Below are 19097 nucleotides of genomic sequence, written 5' to 3'. Positions count from 1 at the left end.
CTTCTAGACCTCAAACATGTTTTCTGATTGCACCACTGGACTCAGCGTGCAATTCTACGAGCACATATGTGCGCACGTGTGAGACATGTCACAAGGTGAAACCCTCTTCGAGTGCAACGGCGCCGGTGGCCGGTTTCTGGAACCCTCCGGGTGTTGGCAGTCCATGAGTATGGACTTTGTGTTTGGCCTGCTGAAGGACTCGGCGGGCAACACGAATGTGGTGGTTTTTGTGGACCGTTTGAGCAAGGTGGGTCATCTTGCGGCAGTACCGGATACCATCGACGGTTTGAGAACAGCAACACTGTCTGTGGAATGTGTCTTTTGGCAACATAGACCCCCGGAGCCAATTGTCTCTGACAGATACCTAAGCATCATTGGGAAGTTCGGGTCGACAATTCTCAGGGTGCTAGGCACCAAGTTGACTATGTCAATAGTAGACCATCCGCAGAGCTGGTCAAACTGAGCGCGTTAATTGCGTCGTTGAAGACGTTCTTCGCAGCACCTGCGCCGAGAATGACGCTCGACGGAGTGCCGATGACGACGGATTTGCCTTTTAGAGCTCGAGGATCATCACACACCACCGGACGGCGATCAACCAAGTCAGCATCGTCCACCGCCGACTCTTTTCGAGGAGAATGGTGGCGTCCACTATCACGTGGAGCGCCGTGTGGTCGACGTCGTAGACGGGGTCAAACTCAATATCTTGTGAAGTGGTGGGGATACGCAAAGTCCGAGAACTCGTGATAGTTTGTGGTGCCACTTCGGTAAGACTGCAGAAGAATCCAGACGCACCGCGCTTCAAAGCAGTAGCCTGAGAAGCCGATGGGCCATGAGCTGAGCTCAAGCTATGATCCTAAGCTGCTGTGATCGTAGACTCACCCGTGTGAGAAAGCACAGAGCTCGCGGGAGCGTGATGGATTTTTCCATATGTTGCAGGGCGATAATGCGCAGGAAGTCGGTGTCAAGCCTTGAGTTTGGCAACTGCGAATTGAAGATAACGATTTACGCGCATGTCCACTTCCTTGTGGCTCCGCTGCAAGTTAGACCGCAAGGAGAGCTTCCGGTTCCGCTGTACACATCGCTCAAAGTGCTCCCTCATCTGCAGCGATTTTGCCAGGGGCGAGTACCACAGGAATAGTCTGCACAGCGGGTACAGAATCTCCTCATCTTTGAGCGCGAAGTCGAGCGCAGTACCTATCCATCGGAATTTCTTATTAAACCAAGAAGCCAGTTCAGAGAGCTTTTCGCTGGTGAAGATCAGCTTGTGTAGTGGCCTGGAGCCCAGCCTAAGAATCGAGTGATCGCGTGTTCTGCTATAGTAGTGGGATTCGCCGAGCGGAAGCCGTATCCCACACGAGAGTCTAGAACCAATCACGGATACAAGCGCATGAGAGCCGCTCTATTGGTAGCCTACAACTGCTACCCTGCGCCTCGTCGAGGCGATTGGCTGGAATACCACTTCTTCCGAAAGTCGAGAAGTCGGGAACGGGCACGTCGACCACAAGGTTCATGCCAGGCTCACATCGCGCCGTTGGCGCACCTCATTCTCCTTTTATTCCCATCCTGGAAAAGGAGTATCCGACTCGTAGACGAGGAAATCTGTCGCCATTGGTGGGTTTGGTTTGTGTCGCCCGGTTGCCGAGGGCTTGGTATGTGCTTCCCATGAAGCCGCCGACGTGCCAAGTTCTGAATCATAGGGTGGCGGCGTCAGCGGACGCGAGGATGTAAGAGCCCGTTGCGTGTAGCCGGTAGACGAATGCTGTACCGGAGTTACACGTACCCTGGTATGAAAGGGTGGGTCACACATGATGGTGTGACCGCTCAGATATGTGGATTACACAAGTCGGTGTAATCACACAATGATGTGACTACACCGTAACAAGAAACCACCATGTGGCGGGACTGCCAGTAGTTATGCATTTGAACCGGGTTTTACTATTTGAGTAGGAAAATCTATAGATTTAAATATAGGCGGATCTGCTGCAAATAAACCAAAAATAATACAGTTCAAATTTTGAACGGAAGAGTGCATTTGCTTCGGGTTAAGATTCTGGGTACTCTTGGAGGTAGCTGATTGCGATCCGTTACACTCGTACTGGTTCTAGTATAGAACGTAAGGTCGCCAACTCTCAGATATCACTCATAAAGATTACGGGATTTTCTTAACTGCTGCTGCTTTAACCGCAGGCGATTTTTCGGAATAATCGGTGACCTTAGTAAGTATTCGATAAGCAAAGAGCTACTGAATTGCAATCCGCTACAATCGTAGTTGTGTTTGTATAGAATGTACGGTCGGTGACCTTAGTAGGCTTCCTCTAAACATAGAGCTACGGCAGCCCCGTTGCAAATGGTTTGCATTGTCTAGAGCGAACTCTACTAGTAGCAGCATGGCGGCCCAGGGCTTCGGTGTCGTATCGCAAATGCTGCAAAGAACTTCCTCGAGAGGCAATTTACGCGCTCAGTTTGACCATCGGTCCGTGGAAAGTCCGCAGACCAAATTTTTAACAGTGAAACCTGGGACATTGTCGGAGACAATTGACTCCGGAAGCGAAAGTCACGATCCACAAACAGCATCGCTTAACCGACATGTCCGGCACCACCGAAAAATGAGACGTCTTGCTCAAACGGTTGATGTAGACCACGACGCACGTGTTACCCGCCGAACTTTCTGCAGGCCAAACACAAAGTCACGTCTCACACGTACGCATAGGTGCCCGTCATTTTGTACAGCTTGGGCCACCAGTAATGACGGCCCAAAGAGCTGTACGCTCTTCACGACCGAGATGACCACTGAAAGGGGTGTCGTGTGTCTCATGGAGGATACGGTTTTCGAAATTCTCATCGTGAGGAGCCACAATTCGTGGCGTATCCGTCGGGTCGGTGCCATAATACAGCAATCCATTATTCAATGAATATCGGTGCAACCGGGCACGCATTCGCGACGACAGTTTATTGTTCGAGTTTTAAACTCTTTTCCCCCGAGAGCCCGTAGCAGCTTTCCGGCCGGATCAATCCATCACGGACGACGTCACCGTCGTGACATGAACAGGCTTATAGTCTGGTCCGCGTGACAACGCATCAGCCAAACAATTGTGCTTTCTGACTGAAACTTCACCTCAAAGTTTTATTTTGCAAAGAAGGGAGCCACCTGGTCATCCTATGCGAGAGGTGGGCGACTAAGTCGCAGTGCAAAATGACGCATGATCTATGTAGATCACAAACGGATGGAGCTGAGCAGGTGCACTCTAAACATTACAAAAGCAGACTTCATCGCAAGTAATTCCTTGTCGTGGACTGGGTAGTTCTCTCCACATCCTTAAGCTGGCGATATTCGAACGTGATCACCTGATCTCGTCCCTCGGCGTCTGCTTGCAGCAGTGCACAGCCGATGGTAAAGTCCGAAACGTAAGTCAAAAGGATCCGGCAACGCCAATATTGGAGCATGAAGGAGGCTGTATTTGACCCCGTCAAAAGCCTCCCGGTGCTCGGTGTCCCAACACCATTTCGTATCCTTCTCATAGAAATTCCGAGCCATTTTCGCATAATTTGCGCTATATTGTGCAAGTAGTTGGCGAGGCAAAGCCACTTGCGCAAGTCTTATTTGGTTCCTTGGAACCGGCCAGTCCACAGTGGCCATGACCTTAGCGGGATACGTTTGAAGGCTACGCTCCAGATGAAGATTCTTCAAAAGCGAATTTCTTTTTTTAACACCGAAGATGCACTTGTATGCATCTTATTCGTGCGCACGTACTCGAGCACCGCTCTCAAACAGTCGATGTGGTTTTCCTCATCTGTCCTCCCGTGGCTCGCACGACTGTGGACGAAGATGCCGTCAAAGTATGTTGCTGCATACGCCCGGTGGGGCGTGAGCAATTGCGCAACAAGACGATCAAAAACTGCTGGTGCATTTGACAGCCCTTGGAATATCACCAGCCACTCCCAGAGCATCCTGCTCGAAGAACTTACCTGTCAGCGGAATATCACTCGCTCTCATAAGTAATTGTTAATACCCATCGACTAACTCGAGTACACTGTAGTATGTACATCCAACCATGTTGTTTTAGAGAATATCCTTCCTAGGAATCGGTGTTTGTGTCGGAATGCTGGCAGCGCTGAGCTTACTGTAAGCGTGAACTATACGCCGCTTGCCGTTCGGTTTTCAGGACAAAACGTGGCTGTCGGATGGGGAGACTTGCTCTCACGCACCATTCCTGCATCGTGCTTCGCACGGAAAAAGGCGTCAATGATGTCGCAATGATCCTTGGGCAGGGGATTTTAGCGTGTTATGCAGTATTTGGCTACCGGAACCAGGTTGATCCCATGACGCACACCTCGGTCCAGAGTTAGGACCGACAGCGGGTCTTCGGAGCCGACGTCTTGAAATTTCTTCACCAAGGATAGTACCAATTCGAGAAAATCTTCAGGATCGATAATCCACTTCGTGTGTTCAGCAACCTCTTGGTGGCACTCAGGATAGCTTCATTCAGAAACGACGACGAGTTGATTTTCTCTTCCGATCGTATAATGACCATTTCTTGCCTTCAACGAACCGCCAAACGCTTCGAAGGACATTTCATCCAGCTCAAAAAGATCATCCACCGCAGATATAGCTCCGAGGGTGACGTCGCCGTCTTCCTCCCCCGTCATGTCGTTGACAAGGGTGTGTAGCTGTGCGCTATCGTCTACGGTAGACGCATCCTGGGTCAGGCTTGACGCCTGGAGACTTGCAGCTATCATACGTCGTCGTCGTCGCCGTCGCCACCGCCTCTCCACAGAGGTTGTTGAGACTAGTGGGAGCAGGCACCCAACGTAGTCTAATGCTAGCCCTACTTTCTGCCTTACCGGAGCCTTGATGTCATTAACAACATCGGACGAAGAGCTGCTATTCCCGCAGTTTCGTCCAGTGGGTCACGTGGGTCACGTGCCACTCCATGCGCATCAGAAGGGCCTTGCCCTCGATGCCTCGGACCTTGTCCGACCATGCCACCTGTGGCATGCAGCGACCCCTTCGTAACGTGAGCAGCGCTCAGAAGATTACGTGCCACTCCACGTGAATCACTGGGGCTCATCCCTGATGCCTTGAACCTCGCTTGACCATTCCACTCATGGCATGCAGCGACTGCTTCGAGACGTGAGCAGTGCACAGTGAAATACGTGCCACTCCACGTTCATCACTGGGGCCTTGCCCTCGTTGCCTCAGCCCTTAGCAGACCATACCACGCACGCATGCACCCTATTTATGCTTGATCAGCGCTTAGTGGGCTGCGTGCCACTCCACATTCAGCCTACGAGCCATGCTCGGGACTTTATCTTTGGTGGCTGACACTCCGACTTCCAGCACATTGACCGTCCCGGTTCAGTATCCGCGCCAAAAGCGCTTCTGCTTCTTAGCAGTGGTGGGGTCATGACTCACCAAAGCTCCACCAGGAGACGTGCGCGTAGCGCCCAAGGTCTTCGACTACAATCGATCTTTATGGCTTATGGTGTTCCAACCATGCCGTTCCAAGGATAAATTCATACCTTGATACCAATAGTATGACCAAACAGCATTCCACGCTATCAAAGTCAAGAAACTTGACGCCGAGGTCCACAGGGACGTTCAGCACCGTCGTAGCTAACCGAACAGTGACGGTGTCACTCAACCGTGCTTACAGCGCCTCAGAATGCAGCTAATTTTCTTATATCCTTGAGCGTCGAGTATAATTGATCGTCGCCCCGGAGTCGATAAGAATCTTCCTTGGCTTCTCCAAGCCCTTCACGGTCGCTTCCACGACCCGCAAGCCCGGCTTGCATACACGTTCCGGAGCTCTTCGGGGCTGGGTTCCGCTGCCCTCTCCCTCTTTGAGGCCCAACAGAACTCAATTCTTGCTTAGTAGACCGCACCGCGCCTACTGGGTGTTGTTGTTTCCCCGTGACAAACCATAATGGTAATAATCGAGTGGTCGGTTCGATGAATCTTGACGCGCCTTGCGCAGAAGACAACCAGCCCAAAGGTGACGGGTGTCTCCACAGACAAAACACCGTCGGGTGCTTGAACGCTGCTCGGCAGCTCGGATCTCTACCTCCTCGTCCTCAGCATAGCTGAGATCTATCGGCTCAGGTCCGCTCGACAAGCTGATAGAGTGTGCATTCCAACCAAAGTGTGCCGTTTCAAAGTATAAGCGGCATTCAATGCCACATTCACCGCTTTTTGAAATGAAGACGGGCACACTCGAAAGACTTCCATTCTGGCCTCGCCAGTGCGAAGGCCCTCCATAGAGACAGTCACTGTGACCACATCGGGAAGAGGATCGGCTGCTATACCTGCAACGAAAGTCCGCTTCCGATTTGTTGTCCCGCCTTTGTGTGTTAACACAATCTTGTGTCACACACACCATTGTGTGATCACAACATCTTGTGTAACACGGACCCTTCAACTCAGGGCACGTGGAGCCCCGTTACAGTGGCTTCCGTCAACCTTGATATCGTGCAACAAGAACTTGACTATCCCATCGACTGGAGTCACTGAATAACGTGGTAATCTTCTTGAAAGGCTGCAGAACTTGCTACGTGAGCAGCGCGCCGAACTCGATGTTGTTGCGACTGCGCCTCATCATGTTTGATACGGTGTTGTGACTGACGCTTCGCCGCCGTTCGACTGGAGTAACACGTGACGGGTCGCCGATGATTGTGAAGCTTCCATGAGGCGACAAGTTTGACTCGAGCTTTTGAATGTCGAGGTCGACAGTGTGTGCTCGGTTTAGCGCGAGATCGTTGCCAAACGATTCTGACCGGGTATAAAAGCTTTTCACTTCGCTACACGCATTGAATGGAGACCGATCTGATCGATTACAAATTGAAGTGGCGGCACAAAACCATACAGCGTTTGAGCAGATAAATGATCAGCAGCAAATAGCAATGACATTGGACAGGCGGTCAAATGCATCCAAGCATATCCAATCAAGCGTTTGTACTTTCAATTCTGAAATGTGCATAAACAAAACAAATCATCAAAAAAGGATTGGCAAGTATAGACTCATAGGGACTCGATTATTCCGAGTATTAACACGCATTGATTGAATGCTATGATCGATTGACGCCATGCGAATTTCCATCGCGACTTGACCCAAATACTATGAGGTATTTTCCGTGACAAACGTCAATTTGCTTTTTATAGTTCTAAATATCCTCGTCAAGAAATCTCACTCGCAGTATATAATGTTGATATAACGATCTCTAAATGCTCAACAATCATGCACGCTAATCAAATCGTGCCACTCGAAGATAGTATTTCGTTGCTTTCAAAAAGCGAAGACGAGGGATAGAGTTGAAGGAAATTGTCACTCGTCTATTATATTCATGTAGTGGTGGTAACTAAAGTGGAGTTTCGTACGTGCTAAAGAGCTTCAAGTAAATATTTATCAAGACGACGTCATAATACTCTTTGAGCAGTCGAAAACCATTGCAATGATATATATATATTTTCAATAGCGAGACTGGAAGCTGAGAAGAGAAATTAATTGGCAAGAATTGACATAAGCGCTTGGATATGAAATATAGAAAATCACGAGCTATCTATATAAAAAATGATAATAGACCAAGGTAAAGACTCCGATTTACGTCACAATAATCGTTTATAGGGTTGCGTATAATGACGGCAACATGTTAGCGATAGCTTCTCGCTCACTACTGACCATTCATACATTACATGAAGTGTTATATAAAATGTACAAAACATAGTTTCTTGTTGAAATATTTGCTTTTTGTCTCAAACTTCAACTTGGGTAAACGTAGTGTACAGCTCGTCATTTCCAATTTTTCTCTAAAGCCAATGGTTGTGATCGGAAATGGCAAGGAAACAGGTACAAGTGGCGTTGTGGCGGCACGTTTGCTTGGCTCAACGTGTTCGGGTTTGTGCGAGCTCATGATTTTTCATCCTGTTGATACTATCGCGAAACGTCTTATGACCAACAAAGAGTCTATGCAAGGTCTTGTGGCTATTAACAAGGTCATTTTTCGTGATGCGTCCGAAAAGCCTTTAATTGCTCGCTACCGGTCCCTCTTTCCTGGTCTAGGCTTTGCTGCTGGTTACAAAGTCTCACAGCGTATTTACAAGTTTGGTGGCCAGCCGGTTGTTAAAGACTACATGATCAAGAACCACGCTAGTTTCTTTGAACAAACGTTTGGTGAGCGCAATGCCAAGACGATGATGCATGCGACAGCCGGTAGCCTCATTGGCGTTGGTGAAATTGCTCTTTTGCCACTTGACGTGCTGAAGATTCGTGCACAGACAAATCCAGCTGCAATAGCTGGCAAAGGCGTGGTCCACATTTTTAAAACTGAAGGCTTTGCTCTCTACCGTGGTGCCGCTTGGACAGCCGCACGTAACGCTCCTGGGTCGTTCGCTTTGTTCGGCGGCTCGGCATTCGCAAAAGAATATCTGTTTCAGCTGGAAAATTACAATAGTGCGACGTTTTTCCAGAATTTTGTCGCTTCCATCTCTGGTGCCTCGGCCAGTATTATTGGTACGTACTGCATATTTATTGTAATTGTTATTTGCTATTGTAATATTGTACTCATTGCTTAAATTGTAGTGGCTCAACCTCTTGATGTAATCAAAACGCGTATTCAATCACGCCCATTTGACTCACCCGAGAGTGGCATGGTGGTAGTGCGCAATTTGCTAAAGTTCGAAGGTCCAAGTGCGCTGTTTAAGGGTTTGATTCCGAAACTCTCGGTGGTGGGTCCAAAACTCGTCTTTTCGTTTGCAGTCGCTCAACATTTGATTGCATACTTTGAAAAGTCTTTCGCTTCATAAAATGGCTAGAATTTAGTGGTATCTGATTGCTGTTCGACAATAAAGGAAGCCACGCAATTATAGAATTTAACACAAATTTCGTGTATGATGTCTAAATGTTTTTTATGTAATAAAGCGCAATATAGAACAAACGAAAAGGAAAATGACGATGCTAGTCGAGGCAAGAATTAGAAATAGTGCGAAAGCAAGCTTCAACTTCCAGAGACGTTGAGGTTGTTGCGCATAGGCACTTTGAGGAAAGTAAAGTTGCAATACTGAAGCAATTGGCTCGTTCTTTCCCACCGGTAAACCGTCTGGACACTTCAGATTCGTTAGTTCCAGGAGGAAGTTGGCACGTAGTCCATAGTGGTCAGACAAGTGCGTGACTGGATGCACATCTAATTGATGTAGGCGTTGTGTCACCTGATCGTCATCGTTCTTACTGTCAAAAAGGTCTTTGACCGTACAATGATCCACTGTTGTACCCATTTCCTCTAATGTAAATTGAAACGGTGTACTATCAAGATGCTTCTGATCTGTTTGAGCATCCCCTGGAATAAAAAACATGTAATCAATGCACTTGCCATCCTTATCGAGCGATAAAGGATCTGATAGATGAACAAGTGATGAATGGCCGTCTCCATTCGTGATAGGGTGGAGTTCATCGCCCAATTTTGTCGTATCACATCGTTTCATCAGATCAATGACCAAAGTGTCCGAACATGCTTCTACCGCAGATTTTTGTCTCGCTTGTTTCACTACACGCTCGAGGTTTTCAATAAGTTGCTGGTACACTTTGCTTTCTCGACATCGTATTGAGGTCACAGATCCGGTTTTGAAGTCATGGATAAGATCATGTCGAGCATCAAGATTAAAATCTCCCGTGATAAGAATAGGCCCTCCAAGATTTTCGTGGATCGTTTGACCAATAAATTTATGCATTTCCTCGAGCTGTGCGAGACGAATATTGTAGTCTTTCAAGTTGTCCCCAGCTTGTGTATGGGTAGTGAACACGTGAAGTGAATGTGAGAGATGTGGTGAGAGTTGAATGCGAGCGTAAAGCACACCCTTAGCACACATTCCGTCACTACCAGAACCTTGTGAGAACGCAAGCTGATCGCGCTGTACAATGGGGTAACGACTGAGGATCAAGAGTCCTCCATCAATAAGACGTAGGTCGAGTAACTTTGGCCACACAGAGCCACAGTGATAGCGAAAGCCCATAGCATATGCTTTTCGTACAAAACGTTGGTGTCGCACTCCAGCTTCAAACATTTCTTGAAGAATAACGACATCAAACTTGGCCATCTTGCGAAGTAACAGCGCAATGCGAAGATCTTTATAATCACCTGTATGAAACCACTGACCACTGTGGATGCCCTCAGGACGACAGAAGATCTTATTTATACGTCAATAAAATTTGTTAGATTAGCAGCACTATCACAAGACAGAACGCTACGAAAGCATACATTCATGCTGAGCACGGCGAGACGCTCTTGTACCATTGTCATAATCTTAGATGTGTCAATACTCTTAGTTAAAACCAACTTTATTTTGATTGGTTAATATGCTGCCTAATTGATTATTGCAATTTATTGAGGCAAAAAAGGAGCTACGGCGGAATAGATTATAAAAGAATAGTATTCAAATCTCCAGCACAACATTTGGGTACGATGACCAATTTGCTCTAGTGTTTAATCTTTTTCAACGTGATAGAGCGTTTCATTGACAGTGAAAAGTTTCGACGACACTTCAATTTTACGACGGCTGTATATGTCTTGACAAGTCATTTTATGGCAAACTCTTTGATTTGACAATTGTATTCGACAAACTGCACTTCAAGTTACAGACTTGACAAAGTTGCCTATTAAAGGCAAATAAGAAACCCAAGAAAGGCACAAGTCGTGGTAATGACCGATAGAACGTTCAATGGCGCACATCGTCGGTACGTAGCATTTCTTCAACGGAGCTCACATTCTTCTCGTTGTCATGAGCAATGTATCGACATCGTTTTGAGCTTCGTTAAGTACACTTAACAATCGAATTCTAATTTCTTCATTCGTATAGATGGGACGAAGATGTGTTTGGATGGCAATTATTTCACGACCGACGGCATAATTTAGTCTACTATTTGCATAGCTACACAGGAGAAGTACGATGGCCTCGACCTGAGACTGTGGGCTTCGTAATGCACGGATTGAAGCCATTACCTGCTCAAGCTATTGATACTAGATGCGATACAAATGTTGTCAATCCAGACATCTGGAGTCCGTATTATCCACACGTAGTGATGCTACCTTCTGGCTTAGTGCAAGTGCATCCAGGTTCTGAATCCAACCCCGAGTTACGATGCGGGTACAATCGATTCCCTCTTAAAGGTAGCAGCGTCTCTCTGGATCATAATACACAAAGGGTTCGAATGTTGCCGCCAACGTGGGAAACCTCGCGCAATGAGCTACCCTTTTTGCCTCCGTATCCAGTGGCAATTTTAGGTCAAAACGACAAAGAGAACAAATCTCGATTTGCATCGACAGCGTGTGTGCAACGACCGCACGAGACAACGTATTCACGTAGTTATCTATCGCTACAGACCGGTGAATTTGGACAAGTCCTGCGACCAATGGACTGGTCGTCAACTCTCAGATTTAGCTCGACAATTACTCCTTTTACCGTTCGAAAGCAATCAGGTGCACCCATTTGCATGATACATGTTCGCTTTTTATGCTCATGTGCAATAATTGCATGTTGCAGCGTATCTATTAAAGGGGCCATCTTCGATAATGAAGAAAAAAGAGCACAATCGAAAAGGGTACCTTCTTCGTTTGGCGCGTAAACAAATGCGTGACAACAACTCCGATTTAGTGGCATCGGCATCAAACTCGAGTGCAACGATATTAACGCGACAACGCTGGATACCACGGATTCCAACCTCGCCTAGAGCAAGAAACAAACTACCTGATCTCGTGCTGGTAGAAACGCAAGAAAACGAGAATGAATGAGGATATTTATGCACACCGTAGATGAAAAATGCACTTCTACGAGACTTGATCAATTAGTGCATTAATTTTGAGTAGACAAACATAAAATTCAAGCCCAATCAAACTCGATACTAATGTTTGGGATGTTGGTAACGAGCATTCCCTGATATAGCGTAATTATCAATAAGACAACCACACTGAAGGCAAAAGTTTTGTCATGCCTGGGGAATACTTGTCACGCGAAGCTCTGAAATACCAATATAAATTTCTTCAATATAGTATAATAATTTCCAGATGAGAGTTTTGGGACTATATTATGGAAAGGACGGTGAGAAAAGTAGGTTGCTGGCCTCACGCAATGCATAAGATAGAATTTCGTCAAAGTAGAAATCAATGATATACTCTCAAAACCATTTTAAAACTGACTTTGTTCTAAATATTTCACTCATGATACAGACGCAAAAGTAGTACTTCACTTATCAGATCGGCATCATAGTGGTGCGCTACCAACCCGTCCCCTTTCTGGTAGCTAACGCGGACTTTGAGAATAGAATTTCCTTTGTGAGTGTTGTGCAACAACTCTGTTGCATCTGGTAGTCGATGTCATCAATCCGCCGTTCGAAGTTATATGAGCTTTATCATCTGTGTGACTGAAACATATTATATTCAGCCGTGTGATCTCAGAACAATAAGACAAATTTGCACAATTTGTATCGACTTGGTCCCGTTGGGATAGCGCAATTGACTATCCAGGAATCAGATGCGGTTATGCCCGTTCAAACAAAATTGCGGAATATATCCAGGCTTTAAAATTCCTAAAGTTGGAATGGTGGCAAGAAGTCTTCTGGATGGTACCTCTGTAAAAGTTCTTCATGCAAGTGTGGCTAGCACCGAGACCTTCCTTGTCCACCCTATTTCTTGAATGCAATCGGTGTCGCACTGAATAATGAAGTGGGGCTCGTGAGCGTAATAAAGTAGCAAAATTATCACACCCGAGACCACAGAACTTGGCAAAGCTGAAGCAACACGCGGCCGTCGAAAGCTGTAAATAGTATGCGGAGGTTTTGAAAAACCGATTAATAATACCACATCCTTGCGTCTCGCGATGTTTACATGTCAAGAATTCTTTTGAGCGTCCCCGTGATCGTTGAGGATTGTGGTGACGCAAACGCTGTTTGGACCTAGACCTTCATTCGAGATCAGACTAACCGCCTAACCCATGTATTCACAAAAGATCGAAACATCAAGTTCCAAGCGCTTCACGTTAAGTGGACGCTTGGTGGCACATGAATCCACCAGATGCATCATCGGCGCAAAAATAAACTTACGACCGCTTCGTTGCAATGAAGCGCTTAGCAAAATAGTCATTGTCTATTTGCACTAAATAGACAACAACTATATCGCCAAGCGCCTTGAGCTTGGCAGAAGTGGTATTATCGCAGCTTCCAGAGTAACCTATTTAAGGAGACGGATATCTAAGCTGTAGTCCAGGCTTTAATGTGTTGATAGTGTAGAGAAGAATAAGAGCGACAATGTGTACGAGTTTTAGAGTCTGATCACATAAAGACAGTCTCGAGTGGCTTCATACCACGTGCCTTTTAAGAGCATCTGACTAGAATTTGCGAATAAAAATTCATGTTCATATATGATTTCGGATTGCGACGATATCTCGGCACCGCCAGTTTGGCATCACCTTAAAACACTTCCACTAGAGAGTGGTGACGCTTCGCGGTATTGCGACGAGATGATATATCATTTGTGACTGATGTGACCGAGGACTTTCTAAGGAAATAAGTCTGCCCTCACTACCTTACGTAGAAAACCATTAGGCCTGGTATCTATAGGACTAAGCGCAGAATATCGAGATGGTAAAATGTCCGATTTAGATGAGCTCATCATCCACCATATACGATTTTGTTATTGACGATACGCAGCGAGCGCTTGGCGCGAATTGTGACGCTGCTTAACGGCTATACTCCAGGATGCTGCAAATCTATGTTATACTTTCTGGAGCAAATATCACGATGTGGTGACGTAAGGCTCACCACAGCTGTTGCCTTCAGTTCAAGCGTGTTTTATGATATAGACCTGACTTTGGACGTTGTATCTGACGTTAGTGACCCTTCAAAAGTGTAGACGTCAAAGACCCTATTTTACAGTTGAAGACAAATCCATTTCAATGAGTATTAGTATCTGACGCTGACATTTTACAAATACCGTTGGTAAGTAGCAAATTATGCAAGCTCACGAAGTAGATCACCATACCGATGCAGGCACCGAATATTAGAATATATGTACGACACAACAGCATGGTGGAATGAAATCTTTAGTCTTTGCAAATATATGTTTTCCACCACCGTGAATAATAGTGACACTTTTCTGGCTTCAATTAGAACTCCGATCGGGATACACAGAATTAGCTAGTTATGTCGATTGGGTGTCCAAAGACTAGCAACGCTCACCCCACGAGTGAAAAAGCGCTTTCAGCCGCGGCGTTCATATGATTGACCCTTAATTGACAAAACATTCGTGCAAAGTTTTACAAAGCACGAGTCTTGACAATTTTTTGCACTTGCGATCAGTGCTCAACTTTGTAAACCCACCCGATCTGTCTTCCTCTATAGACAATGATGTCTCTGACGCCGTGAAATTCCCATTGCTTGGAATATACGGGCTTATCCCAAAAAATCAAGGTCAATATTGTTTGGCAGGTGCCGATATCCAGTAAGGGTGAAGAAAGTGGCTTAGCCTTGTAACGGCATGCGCTAGCAAACTTTATGTCACGACTTCCCATATCAACCTCTTGAAGTGAATGGATGTTAATTGATCGTAAGACTCGACGCATAAGGCGACCTTTAAGGGTGTTCATACAAGCTCATGTGTGCCTCGATTTTGGCCCTTCTAAATCCAGATTTGTCATTTCACGTCGCCTTTTAGGCTTCATCCTTTAAGAAAAGGTGCACTTTAGTTGAAACACAGATGAGCACGTCATTGCGCTGAATGTAGCCACAGAAAGAATCATTCAATCCATAACGAGCTACTTGCTATAAAGTATGCATGCTTAAAGTTCGGGTAAAGCTACCGAGTTCGATGCAATTCGTTCGTACAGAACACACGTCGCTGCGCACAGTGATGGCGGAAGCATATCTTTCACTAAGAAATCAAACGTATATCCTTCTTGTCGATCATACCTTTAAGGTAACATATAGTTCGGGCGGGATGAATGTGGTGGTGGGAAAATTTCGCGTCGCTCAGACTATTATTATTGCATCTTTGGATGATGATGGCGCGCAGTGACTACGGCATACAGGTCGGATGCACCATATGTCACACTTCTCAAAGGTATGTAATTAGGGGCTTCGATGTCACTTCATCAAGGTTTTCGTAGCACCTTCAATTCCTATGGCTTGCTGTGTTTTAGCACTGATCTTTCGTTGACTGGTCCTTACGCGCAGATAGCATCACTGCTGAACTTTAGCGAGCCTGCGCGGTAGTATCAGATCCTTGTTGATAGAATACTATTTAATTCTTAGAATCCTAGCTGGGAGGCCACTCAGTAGAGATACATTTGATAGCTATGTACTGGTGGTTCAGCATGTTCCAATAGGAGAGTAATTATGTGTGCACGTGTCAAATTTATGCAATCGCACCTCGCACCGGAATCTCATGGCTATCCGCTAGTTCTGGCAGTCCTTCTTCTTATAGACGACCAAATAGTTCGATAATTGTGAGCTTTGTAAATCCAATAATAGCGGCTGATCTCCCCAAACTCAGAGATATCATTACGGATGTCAGCGAAACTATACGATAGGGAATCATCCAAGCCATTCTCGATTGATTATTTGTAAACATAGTTTACCGCTGATAATAATCTCGAGTCGAAATCACACGCTCTACAGCGACATGTTGACAAAAACATCGCGTCGCTTAGCAACAAAATTTCTGTGCTTACTGCGCATTGTTACATCCTGCGAGTTGAAAGGGTCACTCTCCAAAACCGTTGGACACTGACCAAAAAAACAGCAATTAAACGCGCTACAAAAAGCTTCAATGACGCGAAATTGGAGCTCATAGCTTTACATAGCTTTTGACAGCGCGACACATGTTGCATACAACCTGTATGTATATGTATCACCTTGTCGGTACGCGCTATCACAATCTGAGCATACGATAATTATTGTCTGACAGGTCCAGAGTTTTTCCACCACCCACCCGAACTATATATGATCTTATAGTTATGATCGACAAGGACAAACATTTCATTTTTCTTTTGATGACATACCTCTGCATTCGCTTGCGCAACTACGTGTGTTTTGCATCGTTCCCAGTAGCTTTACCTGAATTTGTAGTGGCATACTTGATAGTAATAATCACATTATTATGGACTCGATTATTCTTCTCTGCGCTTAGAATCAACGCGATGACGCGCTCACCTGTGCCAGAAATGAAGTGCGGCTCATTTTAGGGGTTAAAATCTAAAAGGCGACGTGAAACGTCAAATCCGGATTCGGAAGGGCTTCCTTGAAGACCGACTATCTTGTCGTACCTAACTACTAATAAAATCCTGTGAGAAAGATTGTCGAAAGGTCGTGTCATGTCGATGTACAACAGCATTCATCAGCTTTGACCTTTTTGATTGGCTCAAACTGATTCAGGTCTTTTGAAAGCTTCAACAGAGCGCATGGGACCCGAAAAGATTGCAAAAGCGGAGTCGCGAATTATATTTATACATCTCAGTAGATACGGGAAGTGTTTGCATTCCTTCTGTCTCACTACAACCGTTAACGATGCAATGTAGGTGTTTGCAATTCACTCTTGAGTAGATACTGCAAGTTGGTCGGTTAGTATCGTTAAAGCGATCATGTTCTCCTACTCCAAATTTAGTCTGCATTTGATGCATATTTGCTTTTGCACGCTCTGGATTTGAAGCTTAATATCGTGCAAGCAAAATATAACATTAATTCACTACGATAAGATTTTAGCAGTTATCACTTATTTAGAAATCTCTCATCTCGATCAGATCCATTTTGTGTCGGCGTCAATAATACACAAAAAATAATCAAACCGTTAAAAACATGCAAAGGAAAGCTTGTGGATGTATGTGGTGCGTTGTTTAACAAAAGCTCAAGGAGATAAAACACCGATTTGAACCCTCGCGGTTGCTCAGCATAAGCGCTTCGAATGACTTCCTTCACAAGAATATAGTGCATTGTCTGACCATCCCTCTAAGGATGGTCAGCAATAATCATATCCTATCGGGGTCAAAGCATCTCAGTAGAAGGCAGAATATCACTTTGAAGCGTACATATAGATCCAAAACTTTGACCAACGGCAAACCACGTTGATAATAATCGATGTCGAGAAATAGCTTGGCCAACTTCGCCGATTATAGTATTCTGACAGCAACGAGATGAGGCATACTTTAAAGACGTAGAACCACAACGCCGGTATGACTGCGTGCGGTTTTAGGAATATCAAACTTTCAATACAAATGGTTGAAGCTTTACCACCTGTGGCGCGAAAGGTTACTTACTGGTCAAAAGAGGGACCGGTAAGTCCTGATTCAAGTCTCTACTCATTACGTGAGCACTAGATCTCATTGATTTTAATCAAAATCCACAAGGGGGTGTTCATATTAATACAGCAAATAATAGAATTGTTGGGACGCATGATCTGCAGGCCATTGATGATCAGAAAGTGCCCATGCCTGAATGGGAATCAAGCATTTGACACACGGTAGTGCGTTTCACACACGGTAGTGCATACTCGGCAGTATCGCTATAACATGTCAAGGACTGTACGTTCTGAACATCATCAGGGACTAACGGATTTACTCGCGAAATAAAATCACATGCCCCCATGGTCTATTTGGGAGCCGTGGTACCAGATAAAACTCTGGCTACCGCGACATACAAACGCCCATTTCCCTCATATCAGAATTTTTTCGAGAGAACCCATCTTACAGTTGTAACTGTGGTGTGCTGTTTCAGCACTCTTTCATCGCTGCTATCTGTTCTATCCTGCGATCACGGCGCACTCTTTCCAAGCCAATGATGTTTGACAATATTGCTAATTGCTTCCAGAGAATTACTTATTCTACGTCGAGGCTACAGAAGCTCCATATTCACTCTAAATGTGCTTTTCGTTCCTCGTTGAAGCCGGTCTATGACTCATCAGGATTGAATGACATGTGAATCAAAAATGACGTAGCACTCGATGTATTCGAAACCGGTCGATTTATGGTTTGTGGCGCTTAAGCCGTGTCATGGATCGTATCTAAAATAACCACAGATTTTTTCACGCCATCAAAATTCTCAAAAATTTACAGAAAGATTGAAGAAACCCTTCGACGCTGTACACTATCACCGCCTCGAGCTCTCTTTGCAATCTTAATGCTGTAAACAAAAGATGAGAATTGCGCGCTGTCTTTATTTGATCAGTGCTTCAGAATATATCAGGATCCACACGACTTTCTTAAACCAGAATAATAAATTTGATAGCCAATAACAATGATCCCCGCTTTTTTCAGAGCGAGAGTCAGTGTTTGGAGCTGGGTCTCATTGATTCGTCCCCTACCTGGCACAATAGATCCTATATTATCCCCATTGGGATTCCATGCGACAGATAAAGCTCGACGTTTTAGAGGGGAAGATATATTCGTTGAAGCTTCATCTCTTTCATTCTGACCACAATTCGCTGTTTACTCCTTCTGCAGTCGACTTTATTTTACGAATATATGGTGACAGCTTCTTAGTAACAGCCACTGCCGTGGACTATCGATAAAATCGTTTAAAAACCGGTATAAGTCTTCATCCGGATACTGTTCACATGTTGGTAAATTCATGTATGAGTAGTTGTACGAAGGATGCGCAGGAAAAGTGTATCACGTGCGGCTGCTGACGCACCCCTCCCCCCTTTCCCAATCGACGCTTGAAAGCCATGAAAACCAGCATTAGAGTTACGCATTAAATGCAATATTTACTGCTGCTTTAAAATATACGGTAGATCAAGGTCGTATCATACCTGTCCAGGGACCCACCTCGAAGCCTCGATTCTTTGCTGGCAAAGATACGCGCGTGGGATATCCGAAAGGACACGCTTGGCCCAATCGCAGTGCGTAACCCTGTTAGCGTGACTTGCTGTTGCGCAATCTGGAATAACCGAGTCCATGGCCATCTAAGCCTCTTCCCAGAAGCTGATCCAGTACTTACTACAATCAGGATGCACATCAAACTACAAGACCCGTCAGTGGCACTGTACAAAGTTAGAGTGGTTCGCAATTACACAGATAGCAGTACAACATATGGAAGTGTAGATGGTAGGTGGGAAGGCAACAGGATTCT

The 19097-nt window shown here is 45.5% G+C and overlaps 5 protein-coding genes across 5 annotated transcripts in view; 3 read left to right on the top strand and 2 right to left on the bottom strand.

Moving 5' to 3' along the window:
• Nucleotides 1-7810: 7810 nt before the first annotated feature.
• PHALS_04728 (mitochondrial gtp gdp carrier protein 1) lies at nt 7811-8797 on the top strand (the record flags this gene model as incomplete). Its single annotated transcript, XM_024722598.1, has 2 exons — nt 7811-8504; nt 8574-8797. 2 exons carry the CDS (start codon nt 7811-7813, stop codon nt 8795-8797), a joined length of 918 nt encoding a protein of 305 aa, XP_024573658.1.
• A 102-nt stretch (nt 8798-8899) lies between these two features.
• On the bottom strand, nt 8900-10281 carry PHALS_04727 (Endonuclease/exonuclease/phosphatase; the record flags this gene model as incomplete). Its single annotated transcript, XM_024722597.1, has 2 exons — nt 8900-10174; nt 10246-10281. 2 exons carry the CDS (start codon nt 10279-10281, stop codon nt 8900-8902), a joined length of 1311 nt encoding a protein of 436 aa, XP_024573657.1.
• Nucleotides 10282-10686: 405 nt separating this feature from the next.
• On the top strand, nt 10687-11775 carry PHALS_04726 (WW domain; the record flags this gene model as incomplete). The annotated part of the gene is made up of 3 exons (XM_024722596.1): nt 10687-10721; nt 10844-11463; nt 11528-11775. The coding sequence occupies 3 exons, from the start codon at nt 10687-10689 to the stop codon at nt 11773-11775; spliced, it is 903 nt and encodes a 300-aa protein (XP_024573656.1).
• A 3834-nt stretch (nt 11776-15609) lies between these two features.
• Nucleotides 15610-16372, bottom strand: PHALS_04725 (uncharacterized protein; the record flags this gene model as incomplete). Its single annotated transcript, XM_024722595.1, has 7 exons — nt 15610-15647; nt 15707-15761; nt 15890-15913; nt 15967-15971; nt 16037-16110; nt 16188-16209; nt 16309-16372. The coding sequence occupies 7 exons, from the start codon at nt 16370-16372 to the stop codon at nt 15610-15612; spliced, it is 282 nt and encodes a 93-aa protein (XP_024573655.1).
• A 2603-nt stretch (nt 16373-18975) lies between these two features.
• The window catches only part of PHALS_04724 (uncharacterized protein), a gene marked incomplete at both ends in the record, with an annotated part of 981 nt that continues 859 nt past the window's right edge, over nt 18976-19097 (top strand). The window contains one exon of the mRNA XM_024722594.1: nt 18976-19076. Within this exon, the coding sequence (XP_024573654.1) occupies nt 18976-19076 (101 nt within the window). The remainder of the gene's footprint in view (nt 19077-19097) is intronic.

Source organism: Plasmopara halstedii (assembly GCF_900000015.1).
Source record: "Plasmopara halstedii genome assembly, contig: Scaffold_262, whole genome shotgun sequence".
Lineage (NCBI taxonomy): Eukaryota > Oomycota > Peronosporomycetes > Peronosporales > Peronosporaceae > Plasmopara > Plasmopara halstedii.
This window is presented reverse-complemented; position numbering and strand designations above follow the sequence as displayed.